This window comes from Saccopteryx leptura, chromosome 3, assembly GCF_036850995.1.
Source record: "Saccopteryx leptura isolate mSacLep1 chromosome 3, mSacLep1_pri_phased_curated, whole genome shotgun sequence".
Lineage (NCBI taxonomy): Eukaryota > Metazoa > Chordata > Mammalia > Chiroptera > Emballonuridae > Saccopteryx > Saccopteryx leptura.
In genome coordinates, this window is record NC_089505.1 from 14,297,169 (window position 1) to 14,315,389 (window position 18,221).

At 44.1% G+C, this 18,221-nt stretch overlaps 1 protein-coding gene across 2 annotated transcripts in view; it reads left to right on the plus strand.

Annotated features, from left to right (window-relative positions):
• Positions 1 to 18,221, plus strand: part of SYNE1 (spectrin repeat containing nuclear envelope protein 1) — a 446,717-nt gene that overhangs the window by 251,923 nt on the left and 176,573 nt on the right. For both annotated transcript variants that reach the window (XM_066372972.1, XM_066372973.1), the window contains 10 exons: positions 1,403 to 1,579; positions 2,663 to 2,809; positions 6,080 to 6,205; positions 7,486 to 7,662; positions 8,821 to 9,086; positions 9,342 to 11,502; positions 13,164 to 13,501; positions 13,727 to 13,871; positions 14,794 to 15,012; positions 16,170 to 16,429. In XM_066372972.1, the coding sequence (XP_066229069.1) occupies positions 1,403 to 1,579; positions 2,663 to 2,809; positions 6,080 to 6,205; positions 7,486 to 7,662; positions 8,821 to 9,086; positions 9,342 to 11,502; positions 13,164 to 13,501; positions 13,727 to 13,871; positions 14,794 to 15,012; positions 16,170 to 16,429 (4,016 nt within the window). The remainder of the gene's footprint in view (positions 1 to 1,402; positions 1,580 to 2,662; positions 2,810 to 6,079; positions 6,206 to 7,485; positions 7,663 to 8,820; positions 9,087 to 9,341; positions 11,503 to 13,163; positions 13,502 to 13,726; positions 13,872 to 14,793; positions 15,013 to 16,169; positions 16,430 to 18,221) is intronic.

Genomic DNA, 18,221 nt, shown 5'->3' on the forward strand with positions numbered 1-18,221 from the left:
ATTTTGTTAACCACAAATCATGGTGCTGATAGGAGGCATTCTTATCTTCATTAATATGTATTTTAATTAATTATATGTGCCAGATGACAGACATCATATGGTCACATTTTAATGGAGCAATTATGCTACCTTAATAAGGAACTGAATTTTAGTCATGATATAGTCAGAGTCTAGTAGTATGTGTTAAGAAAGCCATTGACATCTCTGGGCTTCAGGATTCCTGCCTGTAGGAGAAATTTTTATTTAGCAAATATGAATATAAAACTACATGATATATTTTATTAGGCACTGAGGAAAGACCTTAAATAATCTTATGATATAGCGGCTCTATTCCAACTCGAAGACAAAAGTAGTTCTTTTCAATATGGTGTATATGATAACCATTAATGTAGCACCATTGGAAAAAGTGGTGGACCCCAAGCTGCTGAGGGACCACTGGGTTTCCCTTAGATATAATGATAGGTCAACCCAGCAAACATTGTGTTGGAATGTGTCACTTTTCATTAGTATCAGAGTCCCAAGAACATCTGATAATTGAGAACAGTTGAATCCAATATTTAAGTGAATCCGTAATAGTTGAATCCTGGCATTCATTGCTTAACACATCATTGCTTAACACTTTTCATTAGTATTGTATAGTAGTAAGGAAACCTGATTTGAAAAAGGTAGCTCCCCTTCTCTAGATGATCTATGAGAATTCTGTGAGAACACATGTAAGGGTGAGATGCAGTAGAGCAGAGCAGGGTCCAAAGTCTGGGGACTCTGCCATTTATTAATTGTGTGACCTAGAAAGTGTTATATAACTTCCCTCTGCCTCAGTCTCCTCATCTGTAAAGCAATGATAATAATACACATTTCTCAGAATTTATATATAGTTCCTGGACTATAGTAGGTACGTAACAAATAGTAAGTGGTATTATTTTTATTAACATAAATTTTTTAATGAAAATTAATACAGAAATTAATCATTAGATGTTAGATTATTACATAAAAATTATATATTAATTAAATAGTAACTAGATTATTTTAGATATAAATTATATATCAGAATTATAATTTATAGAGCTAAAAAATATTATAAACACGCTTTCTCTGATAATAATACTATGGAACAGCTATCTTTCTAGCTGAGATCAGCCACGCACTCGCTCTAATCTTAAAGGTGACTTTTTTCATTCCTATGTAACAATCTATTAAATTCATTAACTTTTTCAGTTGTAGTATCCCTGAAACATATATTTTTCCGTTCATTTTCTCTACGGTAACCAAGATAAATTGTAAAACTCTTTCAAAAATATCATTAATCAGTGAAATTTTTAATATTAAACTTTCTGTTTAGTAAGTAGGTTTTCTAAAGCCTAAAAAACAGAATTATGAGAACTCCGTTGTTTCTTTTTTGTAGGCAATGATGGAAGAAATTGCTGGTTTTGAAGACCGTTTGAACAACCTGAAAATGAAAGGTGACAGTTTGATCAGCCAGTGTGCAGAACACCTCCAAGCGAAACTTAAACAGAATGTGCTCAGCCATCTGCAGGGCACCAAGGACAGCTACTCGGCCATCTGCAGCACAGCCCAGAGGGTAAGCGCCTTGGGCGTGTTCTAGAACGACTGTGAATCAAGGCTTTCTCCTGTGCAGTCTAGAGGTTCCTGAAAATAGTTTTGATGCTTCAATCTTCGGGATAGTTTTGGGATGTGTCCAGACAGGAGCATGGATTTCAGTCACTCTGTGGACACAGGACTAATGCATTGTACATTTGTTCTATGGGACAAAGCAGTGTATTTAAGACACTTGGTTTTACCCAACTCCTTTATCCTATGAATTTATGTCAAATTCATTTAAATTTTGTTTTCTTTTTATTGGCATATCACCGATACTTTCTTCTAATTTGATTGTTTTCCTTGTCTCAATAATGAAAGAAAATCCAGTCTAAACTTATAGCCTCCTTTGTTTTCTTTTCTTCTTCTTCTTTTTCTTTAATGGCGTAGTTTGCTCAGGCAACATCATAGGTTTATTTCGCCTTAAAGAAATATAGAACATTCTCTCAATACAACTGTATGGATAAAATGGGAATTGGTTGACTGGCTGGGGGTTAACTGAATAGACATGTTAGGAAATGTCTGGATTATGCTGGATCATTGTTTTCTAGAACATAGCTTCTCAGAGGCAGTGAGGGCAGCAAACTCCTTCCTTCCCGTGCTATAGTTTAGTTCCAGTTTGACTCTACCCCTCCAGCAGAACATTTCAGTTAGAGAAACCCTGTTTATCTTTTCATGGCATGGCATCTTATTTTTCCTTTTAGCTTTAGCTTAAAGAAGAACTGCAGTTTCTATACCATCACGAGGAAGCTACCAAACCTCTGATTTGCATTTGACAATTGACTTCAATGCCTTTATGTATTCCAAACCCCTTCTGCAGTCACAGTAACCCTGTCCAAATTTCCTTTCCCTAATCTGGGTGGTATAACGCGTGCGTTGGGAAGTTATAAACCGGGCTGGGGTTTGCAATGGTGCTTGGCAACCTTTGAGATATGTGTTTCAAGCTGGGGAGTCCTATGGGAGAAATCTGTTTCCGTAGCCCGGTGGATGTGTCTCATCCGACTCCCGTGATGTCGACAGAGGTGTGAGACAGCTCTCACAGGGCAGCGTGCCTGGTGTGTTTCAGGTGTACCAGAGTTTGGAACATGAACTTCAGAGGCATGTTAGCCACCAAGACACTCTGCAGCAGTGCCAGGCCTGGCTTTCTACAATCCGACCAGACTTGCAGCCCAGCCCACACCCACCGCTGAGCAGGGCAGAAGCCGTGAAGCAGGTAGTGGACTCCTGAAAGTTTACGTTACGTTATGTGATTTATTCAGACATTCAGTGAAAACGTGTTAAGTACCTAGTACGACGGGCCGAACTGTGCTGTCTGCTGGGGACATAAAAGTACAAGCATAGGCCCTGGCCGGTTGGCTCAGTGGTGGAGCGTCAGCTTGGCGTGCAGAAGTCCTGGGTTCGATTCCCAGCCAGGACACACAGCAGAAGCGCCCATCTGCTTCTCCACCCCTCCCCCTCTCCTTCCTCTCTCTCTCTTCCCCTCCCGCAGCCAAGGCTCCATTGGAGCAAAGATGGCCCGGGCGCTGGGGATGGCTCCTTGGCCTCTGCCCCAGGCGCTAGAGTGGCTCTGGTCGTGACAGAGCGACGCCCTGGATGGGCAGAGCATCGCCCCCTGGTGGGCAGAGCATCGCCCCTTGGTGGGCGTGCCGGGTGGATCCCGGTCGGGCGCATGTGGGAGTCTGTCTGTCTATCCCTGTTTCCAGCTTCAGAAAAATACCAAAAAAAAAAGGACAAGCATACCTTGTTTCATTGGGCTTTACTTGTTGGACTTCGCAGACACTGTGTTTTCACAAACTGGAAGTATGACCCTCCGCCAGAAAAAAAGATTATGACTCACTGAAGGCTCACATGGTGATTACCATTTTTAAGCAATAAAGCATGTTTAATTAAAGTGTGTGTATTTTTTTTAGACCTAATGTTATTGGTCACTTATCAAACTAAAGTATTGGGTAAACAAAACTTTTATATGTACTGGAAGGGAAACCAAAAATTTTGTATGATTTGCTTTATTGCAATACCTATTTTACTGAATTTACAGTATCTCCAAGGTATGCCTGTATAAATAAGCTCTGAGTTTGACTCTAGTCATTGACTCATTTGGATATTTAACTGGAAAATTCCGCTCCTGACAATGTGACAAGTTCAGATGGTGTTAGACTGGGGTCAGGCTTTGACAGGCTGCTGTGACATTTGGTCATGGTCCCAGGATGCGTTGTGTACCCCCAGTGTCTCCCACCTGGTATACAATATGTATATATGATAATATCCTCCCCATTACCACAAGAAAATGACACACTGATTTGATTCCAGTAAGAATGCCATGTGTTTTGGCCTGACCTGTGGTGGGGCAGTGGCTGAAGCCTCGACCTGGAATGCTGAGGTTGCTGGCTCAAAACCCTGGGCTTGCCTGGTCAAGGCACATATGGGAGTTGGTGCTTCCTGTTCCGCCCCCCTTTCTCTCTCCCTCTCCCCCCCCCCAAGCTCTCTAAAATGAATAAATAAAAATTTAAAAATGCCATATGTTTTAATAAAGCATGATATAAATTTGATGGAATAGAAAGAAGTGCTTTTAGATTTGCCTTTGAAATTGATTTTAGCAGAAATCGTCTGCAACTGCCTTGTCGCTGCCGATCTGGACGCTGCTCCCGATGCTTTGGAATCAGGGCAACTATACAGATCTTACATCATTATTCTCTTTACAGTAAATATATTTATGAAATACAAAATCTTATACTTTATCCTCTTCTCATTTCCAAAAGCTGTTTGGGACAGATAACTTTCTCTGAGTCACACGTACCTAACAGGGTGACTAGTGGTACTGACAGTTACTGTAAGTGAAATACCAGTTTGTACACCGGATAACAATTTAAGTGTTTTTGACATAATGGGAAATTGACCTCTATTTGCTATATCTGCACAAGAATGGTGTGTTTACAATACATGTAATTCTGAGGAAAAGATACTAAGATCGGAGTGAAAAAATTAGGTTTCATTATTGACCATGATTTTGCAAAAACACCTAATGTTATTGTAAATCAACTGTACCCTATACCAGTGGTCCCCAATCCCCGGGCCGCGGACCAGTACCGGTCCGTGGGCCATTTGGTACCGGTCCACAGAGAAAGAATAAATAACTGACATTATTTCCGTTTTATTTATATTTAAGTCTGAACGATGTTTTATTTTTAAAAAGTGACCAGATTCTCTCTGTTACATCCGTCTAAGACTCACTCTTGATGCTTGTCTCGGTCACGTGATACATTTATCTGTCCCACCCTAAAGGCCGGTCCGTGAAAATAATTTCTGACATTAAACCGGTCCATGGCCCAAAAAAGGTTGGGTTTAAAAAGACCACTGCCCTATACAATTTAAGTCAATGCCACCTTCCCAGCCCATGACATCAGTGTTGTAAGTGATAACCACTTCTCAAAACCTCTGCCACCCAACTCCCTCCTTCCGGCCACCAGCCCTTCTCGTCTGACTCCTGCAGCAGCCAACAACTGGTCAGCTATTTCACCACTCCCTCTCATAAGAATATTAGGTCTATGGGAACAAAGGTTTTGTTTTGTGGACTCCTTTACACCCATTATCTAAAGCGGAGCCTGCATGTCTATCTTCAAAGAAATACATTTCTCCATGGTTGCATGTATAGATCAAGGGTCCACCTGGAAATGACTTTGTCAAACTTTCTATAGAAAGAAAGAGCCTCAGTGAAGCCACCAACAGGCAGTGACATTTTCCTTTATGCCTCCCGATCATGCAAAAAACATGCTAAGGAGGGTCTTCCTCTGAAACGGAAAACAAGTGAGAACGTGAGCAGAGAATCTGCAAAAATTGTAGACGTTTCTTGGGTGTTTCCTTTTTCCAGACCCTACAGGCCGTAACTGCAATAAGAAGCAAGCTATGGACAAATGGGTCCCTTCCCATGTGTTCTGAATTCTTTCTACGAGTTACTAATATGTGTCATTTACAACAGGGGCTGTAAATACCAAACACAGCAAAGTTTTTTTTTTTTTTTGGTATTTTTCTGAAGCTGGAAACGGGGAGGCAGTCAGACAGACTCCCGCATGTGCCCGACCGGGATCCACCCGGCACGCCCACCAGGGGGCGATGCTCTGCCCATCCGGGGCTTCGCTCTGTCGCAACCAGAGCCACTCTAGTGCCTGAGGCAGAGGCCAAGGAGCTATCTTCAGTGTCTGGGCCATCTTTTGCTCCAATGGAGCCTCGGCTGTGGGAGGGGAAGAGAGAGACAGAGAGGAGGGGGAGGGGTGGAGAAGCAGATGGGTGCCTCTCCTGTGTGCCCTGGCCAGGAATCGAACCCAGGACTTCCGCACGCCAGGCTGACGCTCTACCACTGAGCCAACCGGCCAGCGCCTAGCAAAGTTCTTTTTGAAATGTCAACAAAATGGGATAAACGGTACCCAGGCTTGCTGTCTGAATATAACATACATCTCTTTCATTCTGACACGTGTGTGTTTTTCAGGTCAAGCACTTCCGAGCTTTGCAGAAGCAGGCAAGGACCTACCTGGATCTCCTCTGCTCCATGTGCGACTTGTCGAACTCTTCGGTGAAAACCGCAGCACAAGATATTCAGCAAACAGAGCAAATGGTAAAACATTTCAAAGCCACATTGGATTTGTCTGTTTTGTTATATTCTCTTGCTTGCATGTTAGATGTGACATTTAAAGGAAATATCTCTGTGAATTGTTCTTGCTATAAAGCTCCTGTGGTAATTATAATAAATATACATTTGAATTTCAATGAAGTCACAGAAGAATAAGCACACTCTGACCCTGATGCCCCAGAATTGGCATTGAGACTCTTGGTCCCACTGATCTGCTAATTATTAGTACTTATTCCCTTTCCTTTTTTCTCTATAATTACCATTCTCTTTTTGTTGTTGTTCATTTATTTAATGTTCTCTTTTCCATCTTTTTCTTTAAGTAATACTACGGAAAGCGTTTGTGACCCTTACTTTACGTTAGGGATAGCAGAAAGCCCTCTAATCCATTGGCAATGGGTGGCTGAGGTTGTTGGTGTTGAGAAGGATTCTGAAGCTGCGTCTGGGCTTAGTGGAAAATGCTGTGATGAATTAGTAGTACCTCTCTCCAGCCAATAGAGGGCAGCACAGGGCCGTGTGTTTGGCACTGTTGCCTTAAACTCATACTTTTGGGTTTAAAAGAAAAATAAGATTTGGTTTTGATTTCTCATTAATTAAATATTTACAGACTAGTAAAACCACCCCAAGCAAGAAATGTCTAAGAATAATGTAGGTTGTTCACTTTTATATTTTATTATCAAATCAAATCCTTATGAAAATGCAATAGTTCATATATTTTTATAGAAACAACTTACTGAAATAAATTACATGGTTTTGAAAACCAGTGAAGCAGATCTAGAAATATATTTAAAACATTAGTAACTCAGTGTTTTATAAGAAGTAGCAACAAATGTAAAATAGAGAACACTATAAGTCTTTTCTAGTTAACCCCAAAACTAAACTTGTGGCTTTGTCAAATGCTGAAAATGCCCAATGTGTGAAACCTTTAGGACAACTTTTGACATAATAAATTGTTAAAACTTTTTAAAGTCTAGCGATACTGATTGAATTTATGTGGCATGCAATAGTTCATATATAAAGATGAAAAGTCCTTAGAAAACCTAACTAGGAAAAGAAAATCTGCTTTTTCTTAGAGCAAATAAAGACTTCTTTCTGGATTCATCACAGAGTGTGTATGTGTGTCAATGCGTGTTTGCACACACATGCATGCATGTGTGCATGTGTGTTGGCCTGTGTACATGGCCAGGCTGTAGCATTGCATCTCTGATTTATTGGGCATAAATGTTTCCATCTATTGCCGCTGACTTATCCCTCTGTGTTCTCTCAAGATTGAACAAAGGCTTGCGCAGGCACAGAACTTAACTCAGGGCTGGGAAGAGATCAAGCACATGAAGGCTGAGCTTTGGATTTACCTCCAGGATGCCGACCAGCAGCTGCAGAATATGAAGCGGAGGCCCTCGGAGCTGGAGCTCAACATTGCACAGAACATGGTTTCCCAAGTCAAGGTGGGAATCTGTGGGTCTCCCGGGGGGGGGGGCAGGGAAGGCCAGCGTCAGTGTGGGTCTGTCAGTCCCTAAACCTGAGCATAGCTATTTAAGGAATAAAACAGAATCCAAACCACCTTCATTGGTGCCAGAAAAGGACAGATCAAAAAGTAAACATTTGTGAAGTACACAGCATGGGAAACATAGTCAATAATACTGTAATAACTTTGTATGGTGCCAGGTGCGTACTAGACCCGTGGGGGTATTACTTTGAAAGTCCTATGAATGTCCAATCACTATATTGTACAGCTGGAACTAATATAATATTGAATACCAACTGTAACTGAAAAAAAAAAAACTAATGACTAAAAAAAAGAAAGTAAACATGCAAATATTTCCTTGGAGCTCTAATTGGCCACTTGCATCATAAAAGGACACTCACTCTGCACTGTGTTCTTGAATGAGACAGGTGTGGGTTAGCTGACAGAGCCAGCAGTCTCGGCCACCACACACACACCCCTCTTATGGACTGTCCTTTTACCCCCGTTGCTGCTAAAGCTGTAGGGCTGTAAATGTGCCAGTTAATTAAATACATATTTAATATATAAAATGTATATTAATTAATACAGAATTAATTTAAAATGTATGAGAAATATAATTGCCATTTCATACTTCCATTTGTTTTCATAGAAAATTATTTTAACTTGATTGAAAGTTGTACTAAAATTTTAACAAACCTTAAAGTGTATTTTTTTTTCACCTTAAGGGTGAGCCATGTATAGTTTCTACTGAAATATTTTTTGCATATGCAGAAAAAAACAGATGACATTTTTTTCTCAAAATCATGAACTTCAAAATTTTTTAGTAAAGTAAGGCTGTACTTTAAAATATTAAACTGTTTCTTTAGTGACTATCATATCTTCACATTTATCAGTTTTTCTTTATACTGTGCAAAATTACACAGTTAAAGAAAATACCACAGTTACCCTTTGATTCCTATACACTTGTAAGTTTGTATTCATAAAATGGTATGATAATTTTTAGTTTCTTTCTGTCCTTCATGACCCCTTCATTATACATTCTTTAATCATTTAAAATGTTAGATGTATTGCATCCATGCTGCTACCTGTATTTGGGGCATTTATAACACGTACTTGTTTTGTTGTTGTTATCCCTTAGGATTTTGTTAAGAAACTGCAGTGCAAACAGGCGTCAGTGACCACTATTACAGAAAAGGTGAATGAGTTAACCAAGCGTCAGGAGTCTCCTGAACACAAGGAAATAAGTCATTTGAATGACCAGTGGCTAGATCTGTGCCTTCAGTCTAACAACCTGTGTTTGCAAAGGGAAGAGGATCTTCAGAGGACAAGGAATTACCATGACTGCATGAATGTCGTCGAAGTGTTCTTGGAGAAATTTACTACGGAATGGGATAACTTAGCCAGGTAACAGCGGTTCTCCAGTGAGTCGCCAGAATGCTAAGCCAGAAATGTCTTCATTTCTACAAAAATGTGAAAGGTCTTTCTTATGTTTCTAGCACCTATGGTCTATTCCATAATAATGACAGCCCTTGGGTCAGCTAAACTCTAAGCTAAGAACATCCTCTTAAAGGAAACGGTGAAATATAATATGACATGGTGTGAACACGTAACAGATACTGAGTTGGCTAATCTGCTTTGGCGTCTCTCACGTATTTGCAGATCCGATGCAGAGAGCACAGCTGTCCACCTGGAGGCTTTGGAAAAGCTGGCCTTGGCGTTGCAGGAGAGGAAGCAGGCCGTTGAAGATCTGAAAGAGAAAAAGCAGAAAATGATAGAGCATCTGAATGTAGATGACAGGGAACTAGTCAAGGAGCAGACAAGTCACCTGGAACAGCGCTGGTTTCAGCTGGAGGACCTCGTGAAAAGGAAAATCCAAGTGTCGGTCACCAACTTGGAGGAGCTGGACGTGGTGCGGGCCAGGTTTCAGGAGCTGACGGAGTGGGCGGAGGAGCAGCAGCCCAGCGTGGCGGAGGCCCTCAAGCGGAGCCCCCCGCCCGACGTGGCGCAGAACCTTCTCATGGATCACCTCGCCATTTGCAGTGAACTGGAGGCCAAGCAGATGCTGCTGAAGTCACTCATCAAGGACGCCGACAGGGTGATGGCTGACCTCGGCCTGAATGAGCGGCAGGTCATCCAGAAAGCCCTCTCTGACGCGCAAAGGCATGTGACCTGCCTCGGCGACTTGGTGGGCCAGAGACGGAAGTACTTGAACAAGACCTTGTCCGAGAAAACCCAGTTTCTCCTGGCGGTGTTCCAGGCGACCAGCCAGATTCAGCAGCACGAGCGGAAGATAATGTTCCGTGAGCACATCTGCCTGTTACCGGATGACGTCAGCAAACAAGTGAAAACTTGTAAGAGCGCTCAAGCCAGCCTCAAGACGTACCAGAACGAAGTCACCGGCCTCTGGGCCCAGGGTCGTGAATTAATGAAAGGCACCACCGAGCAGGAAAAGGAGGAAATACTAGGTAAGCTCCAAGAACTGCAGAGCGTCTACGACGCTGTGTTACAGAGGTGCAGCCACCGGCTACAAGAACTGGAGAAGAGTTTAGTTTCCAGGAAACATTTTAAGGAAGATTTTGATAAAGCTTGTCACTGGCTAAAACAAGCAGACATTGTTACATTTCCTGAAATCAATCTAATGAACGAGAGTGCAGAGCTTCAGACGCAACTGGCCAAATACCAGAACATTCTGGAGCAGTGTCCGGAGTATGAGAATCTCCTCCTGACGCTGCAGAGAACGGGACAGGCCATACTGCTGTCGCTGAACGAGGTCGACCATTCCTACCTCAGTGAAAAGCTCAACGCTCTGCCCCTGCAGTTCAACGTCGTTGTTGCCTTGGCTAAAGACAAGTTCTATAAGGTCCAAGAAGCAATCCTCGCTCGGAAAGAGTACGCTTCCTTGATCGAGTTGACCACCCAGTCTCTCGGTGACCTGGAAGACCAGTTCTTGAAGATGAGCCAGGTCCCCCCCGACCTGGCCGTCGAAGAGGCTCTGTGTCTTCAGGACGGTTGCAGGGCGCTCCTGGGGGAGGTGGCCGGCCTCGGGGAAGCGGTGGACGAACTGAACCAGAAGAAGGAGAGTTTCCGCAGCACAGGGCAGCCTTGGCAGCCGGACCGGATGCTGCAGCTGGTCGCCTTGTTCCACAGGCTGAAGCGACAGACAGAGCAGAGGCTTAGCTTGTTAGAAGACACCACCAGTGCTTATCAGGAGCACGTGAAGATGCGCGACCAGCTGCAGAAACAGCTCGAGGCCGCGAAAACAGAGCAGTCCAAGGTGAACGAGGAGACGCTGCCCGCAGAGGAGAAGCTCAAACTGTATCACTCCCTGGCGGGAAGCCTTCGGGACGCGGGCAGTCTGCTGAAACGAGTCACCATGCACCTGGAAGACCTAGTGCCCCACCTGCAGCCCTCGGCTTACGAGAAAGCCAAGCATCAGACCCAGGCCTGGCACGAGGAGTTAAAGCTGTTGACTGCCGCCGTGGGCGCGACGGTGGCCGAGTGCGAGAGCCGCATGGTGCAGAGCATCGACTTCCAGACGGAGCTGCGCCGCGCCCTGGACTGGCTGAGGGGCGTGAAGGCAGAACTCGGCGGGCCGCTGCGCCTGGACCTGAACCTCCGGGACATCCAGGAGGAGATCCGGAAGGTCCAGATCCATCAGGAGGAGGTCCAGTCCAGCCTGAGGATCATGAACGCCCTGAGTAGCAAGGAGAAGGAGAAGTTCACGAGAGCCAAGGAGCTGCTGTCCACCGACCTGCAGCACGCCCTGGCTGACCTCGCAGAGCTGGACAGAGACATCCAGGAGGCGTTGCGCGCCAGACAGGTTGGTGCGGCGGGCTCCTCTCGGCTTGTTCCCCGCTCTGCCTTGCTGTAGACATATGTGAGAAATTTCTTTGGTTTTGTTTTTTTTGTTTTTTGTTTTGTTCTGTCTGGGTTAGAATCGCTTCCTTAAATATTTTTTATGATACTGCATAGAATCATCTTCAACAGTGACTTAAAAGGATGTTTTTATTGTTTATGGATGCGGTATTCAATCTATGTGATTTCCATGTTATATTATAACTTTATAATATATTATTATAATATGATATAATATAATATAATATAATATAATATAATATAATATAATATAATATAATAACTTTAGTTATACAGTAACCTCCACTGTCTCTCACCTTTAGGAGAGGTGATAAATGATAGCACTGATAGAATGATACCACGGTGAGTACATTAATAGTGAAGTAAACTTATTAGCATGAATAATTAGCAATGCCTTTTTAAAAACACTGTGAAACCTGGCACTTCTTTTTTTTTTCTTGGTGACAGAGACAGAGAGAGACAGAAACAGGGACAGATAGGAACAGGCAGGCAGAAAGGGAGAGAGATAAGAAGCATCAATTCTTCGTTGCAGCACCTTAGTTGTTCATTGATTGCTTTCTCATATGTGCCTTGACTGGGAGACTACAGTAGACCAAGTGACTCCTTGCTCAAGCCAGTGACCTTGGGCTCAAGCTGGTGAGCTTTTGCCCAAACCAGAGGAGCCCACGCTCAAGCCGGGCTTGAGGTCTCAAACATGGGCCCTTTGCATCCCAGTCCGATGCGCCATCCACTGCACCACTGCCTGGCCAGGCTAAACCTGGCACTTTTAAGATTAGCACTGGATGAAGCCTCTCCCCGTGGAGAGGCAGGTGGATGATGCAGCCCCAACCCCAATGCTGAGCCATGTTTTGTCCTGGGATCTCCCATCATCTGTCCCGTCCTTTCGCCCCTCCCTCGGGGAAGAGGGCTTCATCTTCTCAGGCTTCCCTGTGGCAGCACAGAAACAAGACTAAAGTATTCATCATGACTTCCCCGGGGGATGACAAAGAAATGAGAACATGTAGAGAACACGGGAGCACAGCTGTCTCTTTAAGATAATGATTTCGTTTCCTCTCGATAAGTACCCAGAAAAGGGATTGTTGGGTCATATACATGGTATTGTATTAGTTTTTTTGAGGAACTTCCATATTGTTTTCTTCAGTGGTCATGCTGGTTTCCATCACCACTGGTGTTATTATACTTCTAACCAGCTGAGGCACAATTTCACTTTGGTAAATATTCAGTCAGCCACATATTACTAAGTATTATATCATATATATAAATATATATATGAATATATATATATATATATATATATATGAGAGAGAGAGGGGAAAGTTTTAGAACTAGTCAAGATACCCGTATAAATTTCTATTTCTATTTCATTTCTGTCCTTGTTTACTTATTTCAACTGTAGTAATGAAATGATAGCAAGGTTAGCAGGAGGAAAAATAAAGGGTAATAATGGCTTGCACCAAAAAAAATGTCACTGCCTTTTCCATTCCCTTTAGACGCATACATCCACGCGGTGGGAGGGGGGCTGGAAGAGAGATGGAAACATGAAACTGTTTCCTGCAAACACATTGCAGCTGAGGCCTGATGGTGTTTGCCATTGCCGTGTTTCAGGCTACCTTGACTCACATCTACAGTCAGTGTCAGAGGCACTACCAAGTCTTTCAAGCAGCCAGCGACTGGCTGGAGGACGCCCAGGGGACGCTGCAGCTGGCCGGCAACGGCCTCGACGTGGAGAGTGCGGAGGAGAGTCTCAAAAGCCACACGGAGTTTTTCAGCGCGGAGGAGCAGTTCCAGAGTAACCTGGAGGAGCTCCAGGGCCTGGCAGCCCGCCTGGACCCACTCCTCAAGCCAGCTGGGAAAGAGGAGCTCACGCAGAGAATGGCCTCCCTGCAGGAGAGGAGCCGGAGGATAATCCAGGATGCACGCGTCCAGTTCGACCTCTTGCAGAGGTACTAGGGCTGTTTTCCTCTCTACATTCTAGTGAGATACAATGTGTTTTGATGTGAGTTTTCCCATGGGAAGCAGGACTATACTAATGATGTACAGTCACACGTAAATCCATAAGTCCATTTCTTTCTCTTAAGAACCATTAGACATATTGACATTAGAGCGCTTCATAGAAATGTGTGATTTGATGTTGCTTATTGACATTTGTTGGACTTTTTTTTTTTAAGATGTGCAGCTCAGTGGCAGGATTACCAGAAAGCCAGGGAGGAGGTTATTGAATTGATGAATGATGCAGAAAAGAAACTATCTGAATTTTCTTTGTTGAAGACGTCTTCCAGCCATGAAGCAGAAGAAAAGTTATCAGAACACAAGGTTATTTCTGTTATTGTTTCTACTGTCTTTATAATGGGTCTCTGTAATATGATAGTTCTGGAATCAGGTCAGTAAGTCATTTTCACCTGGGTTTCTTAACTATGAAAAATATACATGAACCACATTTCATAGCAGTTTTAGCATAATTAATACTGTCACTTTTTAAAGATTTCAGTTGGAAATGAATAGCTCGGTTTAAAAAGGCATTCAGAGCAATTGCTTCTGATAAAGGGTGACCCATGAATTTCAGAAAATACATTAATTCAAATACAATTTAAAAATTAATAGTTGATTCTTCCTCATATATCACAGCAACATAAGGTAGAAAATAACATCCTTTATTTATTTATTTATTTAGATGAGAGGAGGAGAGATAGTGAGGCAGACTCCCACATGTGCCCTGACCAGGATCCACCTGACAATCCCATCTGGGGCCAATGCTTGAGTACTGAGCTATTTTTAGCAGCTGAGGCTGATGTACTCCAACTGAGCCATCCTTAGTTCCCAGGGCCACACTCAAATCATTTGAGCCACTGGCTGCTGGAGGGGAAGAGGGAGAGAAGGGGAAAAGGGAGGGAAGGAGAGAGAAGCAAATGGTTGCTTCTCCTGTATACACTGACCAGAAATTGAACCCAGGATGTCCACATGCCGGGCTGAGGCTCTATCCACTGAACTAACCGGCCAAGGCCACAACATCCTTAAGTCCTAAATTCAGTTCACTTAGATTTTTGCTGCTTTTTTAAAAATGGGAGAATTTTATCTCAAATGGCACATAAACTTGTGTTTTTAAAACTAAATGTTCATCTCACCTCTTTTTAAAAATCCACTGAAGATCCAATTAAGAGTTAATTAAGACTTCAATGTAAAAGAGTTACCCGTGGGAGGGGAGCCCACTAACCCCTTTTCTCCTCCTGCACCTTAGGCTTCGGTGTCAGTGGTGACTTCTTTCCACGAGAAAATTGTGGCCCTGGAGGGCAAAGCTTCCCAACTGGAGAAAGCTGGAAACGACGCCAGCAAAGCCACCATAGGCAGGTCGATGACCACAGTCTGGCAGAGGTGGGCGCGGCTGCGGGCCGTGGCCCAGGACCAGGAGAAGATACTGGAGGATGCGGTGCATGAGTGGAAGAACTTTAACAAGAAGGTAATTGCCTTTGGTGACGGGCTCAAGTGTTTCCTCCCTGATGATCGTGTGTTGTACAAGGCAGAATTTTGCTTTTTTTTGAAGCTGGCTTTTATGAAACTCAAAAGCTTTTTTTTTTTTTTCATCTCTCTTTCAATGACATGAAAGCTTAATTATGAAACAATATACAATATGCAATGTGCAATGTCGTCCCAAGTCAGGATCCAATTATTTGAATACGAAAACCTAGAAATTAAATTTTGGAAGGAGGACCAGCCCACTTTTCTCCATTTGCTAGATTCTTAGTGAAACTGCCTGGCTGACCCTGAAACGTTACAAAATGCTTTTCCTTGGCCATGAAAATCAGCAGGAATTTAACTCATTTCTCAAGCCCTATGTTAATTTCTCTCATCTTTGAAGTAGGAGTCAATGATGTAAGCCACATCTTCCTTTATAAATCAGGGATACATTGATGTTCACTTAAATGTAGGAGTTTTTCATTTGTCTTCTAATTTCAAAATAAAAACACAACTCTTTCTATGCTATGCAGTCTCTGATTGCCCTGATATTATTTTCAGGTTAAAGCTTTAAGCCCAGAATCATAAAGATGGTCTTTCCTTTCAGCCCTGGCTGGTTGGCTCAGTGGTAGAGTGTCGGCCTGGCGTGTAGGAGTCCTGGGTTCGATTCCCAGCCAGGGCACACAGGACAAGCTCCCATCTTCTTCTCCACCTCTCCCCCTCTCCTTCCTCCTGTCTCTCTTCCCCTCCCGCAGCCAAGGCTCCATTGGAGCAAAGTTTGCCCGGGCGCTGAGGATGGCTCTGTGGCCTCTGCCTCAGGCGCTAGAATGGCTCTGATTGTAGCAGAGCGATGCCCCAGATGGGCAGAGCATCGCCCCCTGGTGGGCATGCCAGGTGGATCCCGGGCAGGTGCATGCAGGAGTCTGTCTGCCTCCCCGTTTCCAACTTTAGAAAAATACAAAAAATAAAAAAATAAAAAAAATAAAAAGATGGTCTTTCTTTTCATGTTAAGATTGTTCAGGTTTTAGTTTCCTGAAATTTAGGGTTTACGGCATCAGCTTTCATGAGCTCTGAGGCAATGTGTCCAATGTAACGTTTTTTGGAATCAGCCTATTTTTTCAGTTTATTTTTGAGCTTCATGCTATATACATTTTTCATCAGGCTAAAAAAGCTGCTGAAACGATCGATCAGCTGCAAGATAAATTGCCGGGAAGTTCAGCAGAGAAAGCCTCGAAAGCAGAACTCCTGGCCTTTCTGGAACATCACGACACCTTCATCCTGGAGCTGGAGCAGCAGCAGTCGGCCTTGGGCATGCTGAGGCAGCAGGCGCTGAGCATGCTCCCGGACGGGGCCGCTCCGTCCCCTGCGGAAGAGCCGCCCGTCCTGCAGGAAATCACAGCCATGCAGGACCGGTGCCTGAAGTAATTATACACCTCTCCTTCTCTGTAACTGAGCTTGGCCATGGCCCAGAAGGATACAGTGCGAGGTTTTAGAGTCCGGAGTGCTCCATCAGGGCCACCTCACAATGGTGGCATCTGTTCCCGTCACCCCTGCTTCTTATTATTCTTCGCTCTTCCCTTACTTATCTGGCACACACGTATCTGGCGGTATTTAGAAATACAGGGATGCACCGGACAGAGTCGGTCTGTGCCCTCATGCTGTCTACAGTCAAGCCGCAGAGATGGGTACCGTCGGAAGCCATCTGGGTGAAGCAATGAGAAAGGGTTGGGAAAGGAACACAAAGCAGAGGAGACTGACCGGGAGAGCAGTCAAGGGAGGCTTCCCGTCAGAGGAGTGATCCAGCTGAAGGCTGAGCAGTCTGGGAGAGCAGTCAAGGGAGGCTTCCCGTCAGAGGAGTGTCCCAGCTGAAGGCTGAGCAGTCTGGGAGAGCAGTCAAGGGGGGCTTCCCGTCAGAGGAGTGTTCCAGCTGAAGGCTGAGCAGTCTGGGAGAGCAGTCAAGGGGGGCTTCCCGTCAGAGGAGTGATCCAGCTGAAGGCTGAGCAGTCTGGGAGAGCAGTCAAGGGGGGCTTCCCGTCAGAGGAGTGATCTAGCTGAAGGCTGAGCAGTCTGGGAGAGCAAGCAAGGGGGGCTTCCCGTCAGAGGAGTGTTCCAGCTGAAGGCTGAGCAGTCTGGGAGAGCAGTCAAGGGGGGCTTCCCGTCAGAGGAGTGTTCCAGCTGAAGGCTGAGCAGTCTGGGAGAGCAGTCAAGGGGGGCTTCCCGTCAGAGGAGTGTCCCAGCTGAAGGCTGAGCAGTCTGGGAGAGCAGTCAAGGGGGGCTTCCCGTCAGAGGAGTGTTCCAGCTGAAGGCTGAGCAGTCTGGGAGAGCAATCAAGGGAGGCTTCCCGTCAGAGGAGTGTTCCAGCTGAAGGCTGAGCAGTCTGGGAGAGCAATCAAGGGAGGCTTCCCGTCAGAGGAGTGTCCCAGCTGAAGGCTGAGCAGTCTGGGAGAGCAGTCAAGGGAGGCTTCCCGTCAGAGGAGTGTCCCAGCTGAAGGCTGAGCAGTCTGGTTGGGGCAGCAAGGGAAAGGGAGAGTTTTGCAAATGGGAATAGGATATAAGAAAGCTTGGACTTGAGGTGTCACTTTTAGGGAACTGTTGGGTGTTTCAGCTATTCATGTGAAACAACGCTTGAAAGCTAAACAGTTGAGAGCTACTTAAAACCTAGTGGTGAAAAGCTAGCTGACTCTCTGGCTAAGTTGAATGACAGAGAAATTGAAACAAGGATAATGCTTTATAAAGTTCAGGTAAATAAGCCACTTAGAACTTAGAAGGTCAAGGGTTGAACTTAATGATATATAAACAGCCTGATTCACTTACTTGGCCAGAGAACAAGAAATGTCAGTAGATAATTTAACTGCTAATCAGCTAATATTATCCATAGATATCCAATACCCACCTATTCAGTTAGAAATGAATTTAGGATCATTGGACTCTACTTATTTTAAACTTTTTAACCAAATTCATGTCAATTCAAAGAAAATTTTACGAGCTTGGGTGTTGATCATTATTAATTGTGAAATTTTCAAAGCTTGACTCCAAAGACTGGTTTGTAATAGCCGCAAATATTCCAGTTCCACATTACTTTTAAAGGCTAATGATCCTGTACCATTTGAGCAGATTCACAGAGAGGAAATGAATAAACAACGCCCAGGTTACTGTACACAGGGAAATTAACTGCAGCTCAGTGGCATTGGAGTGTGTCAATTCTCAATTTTC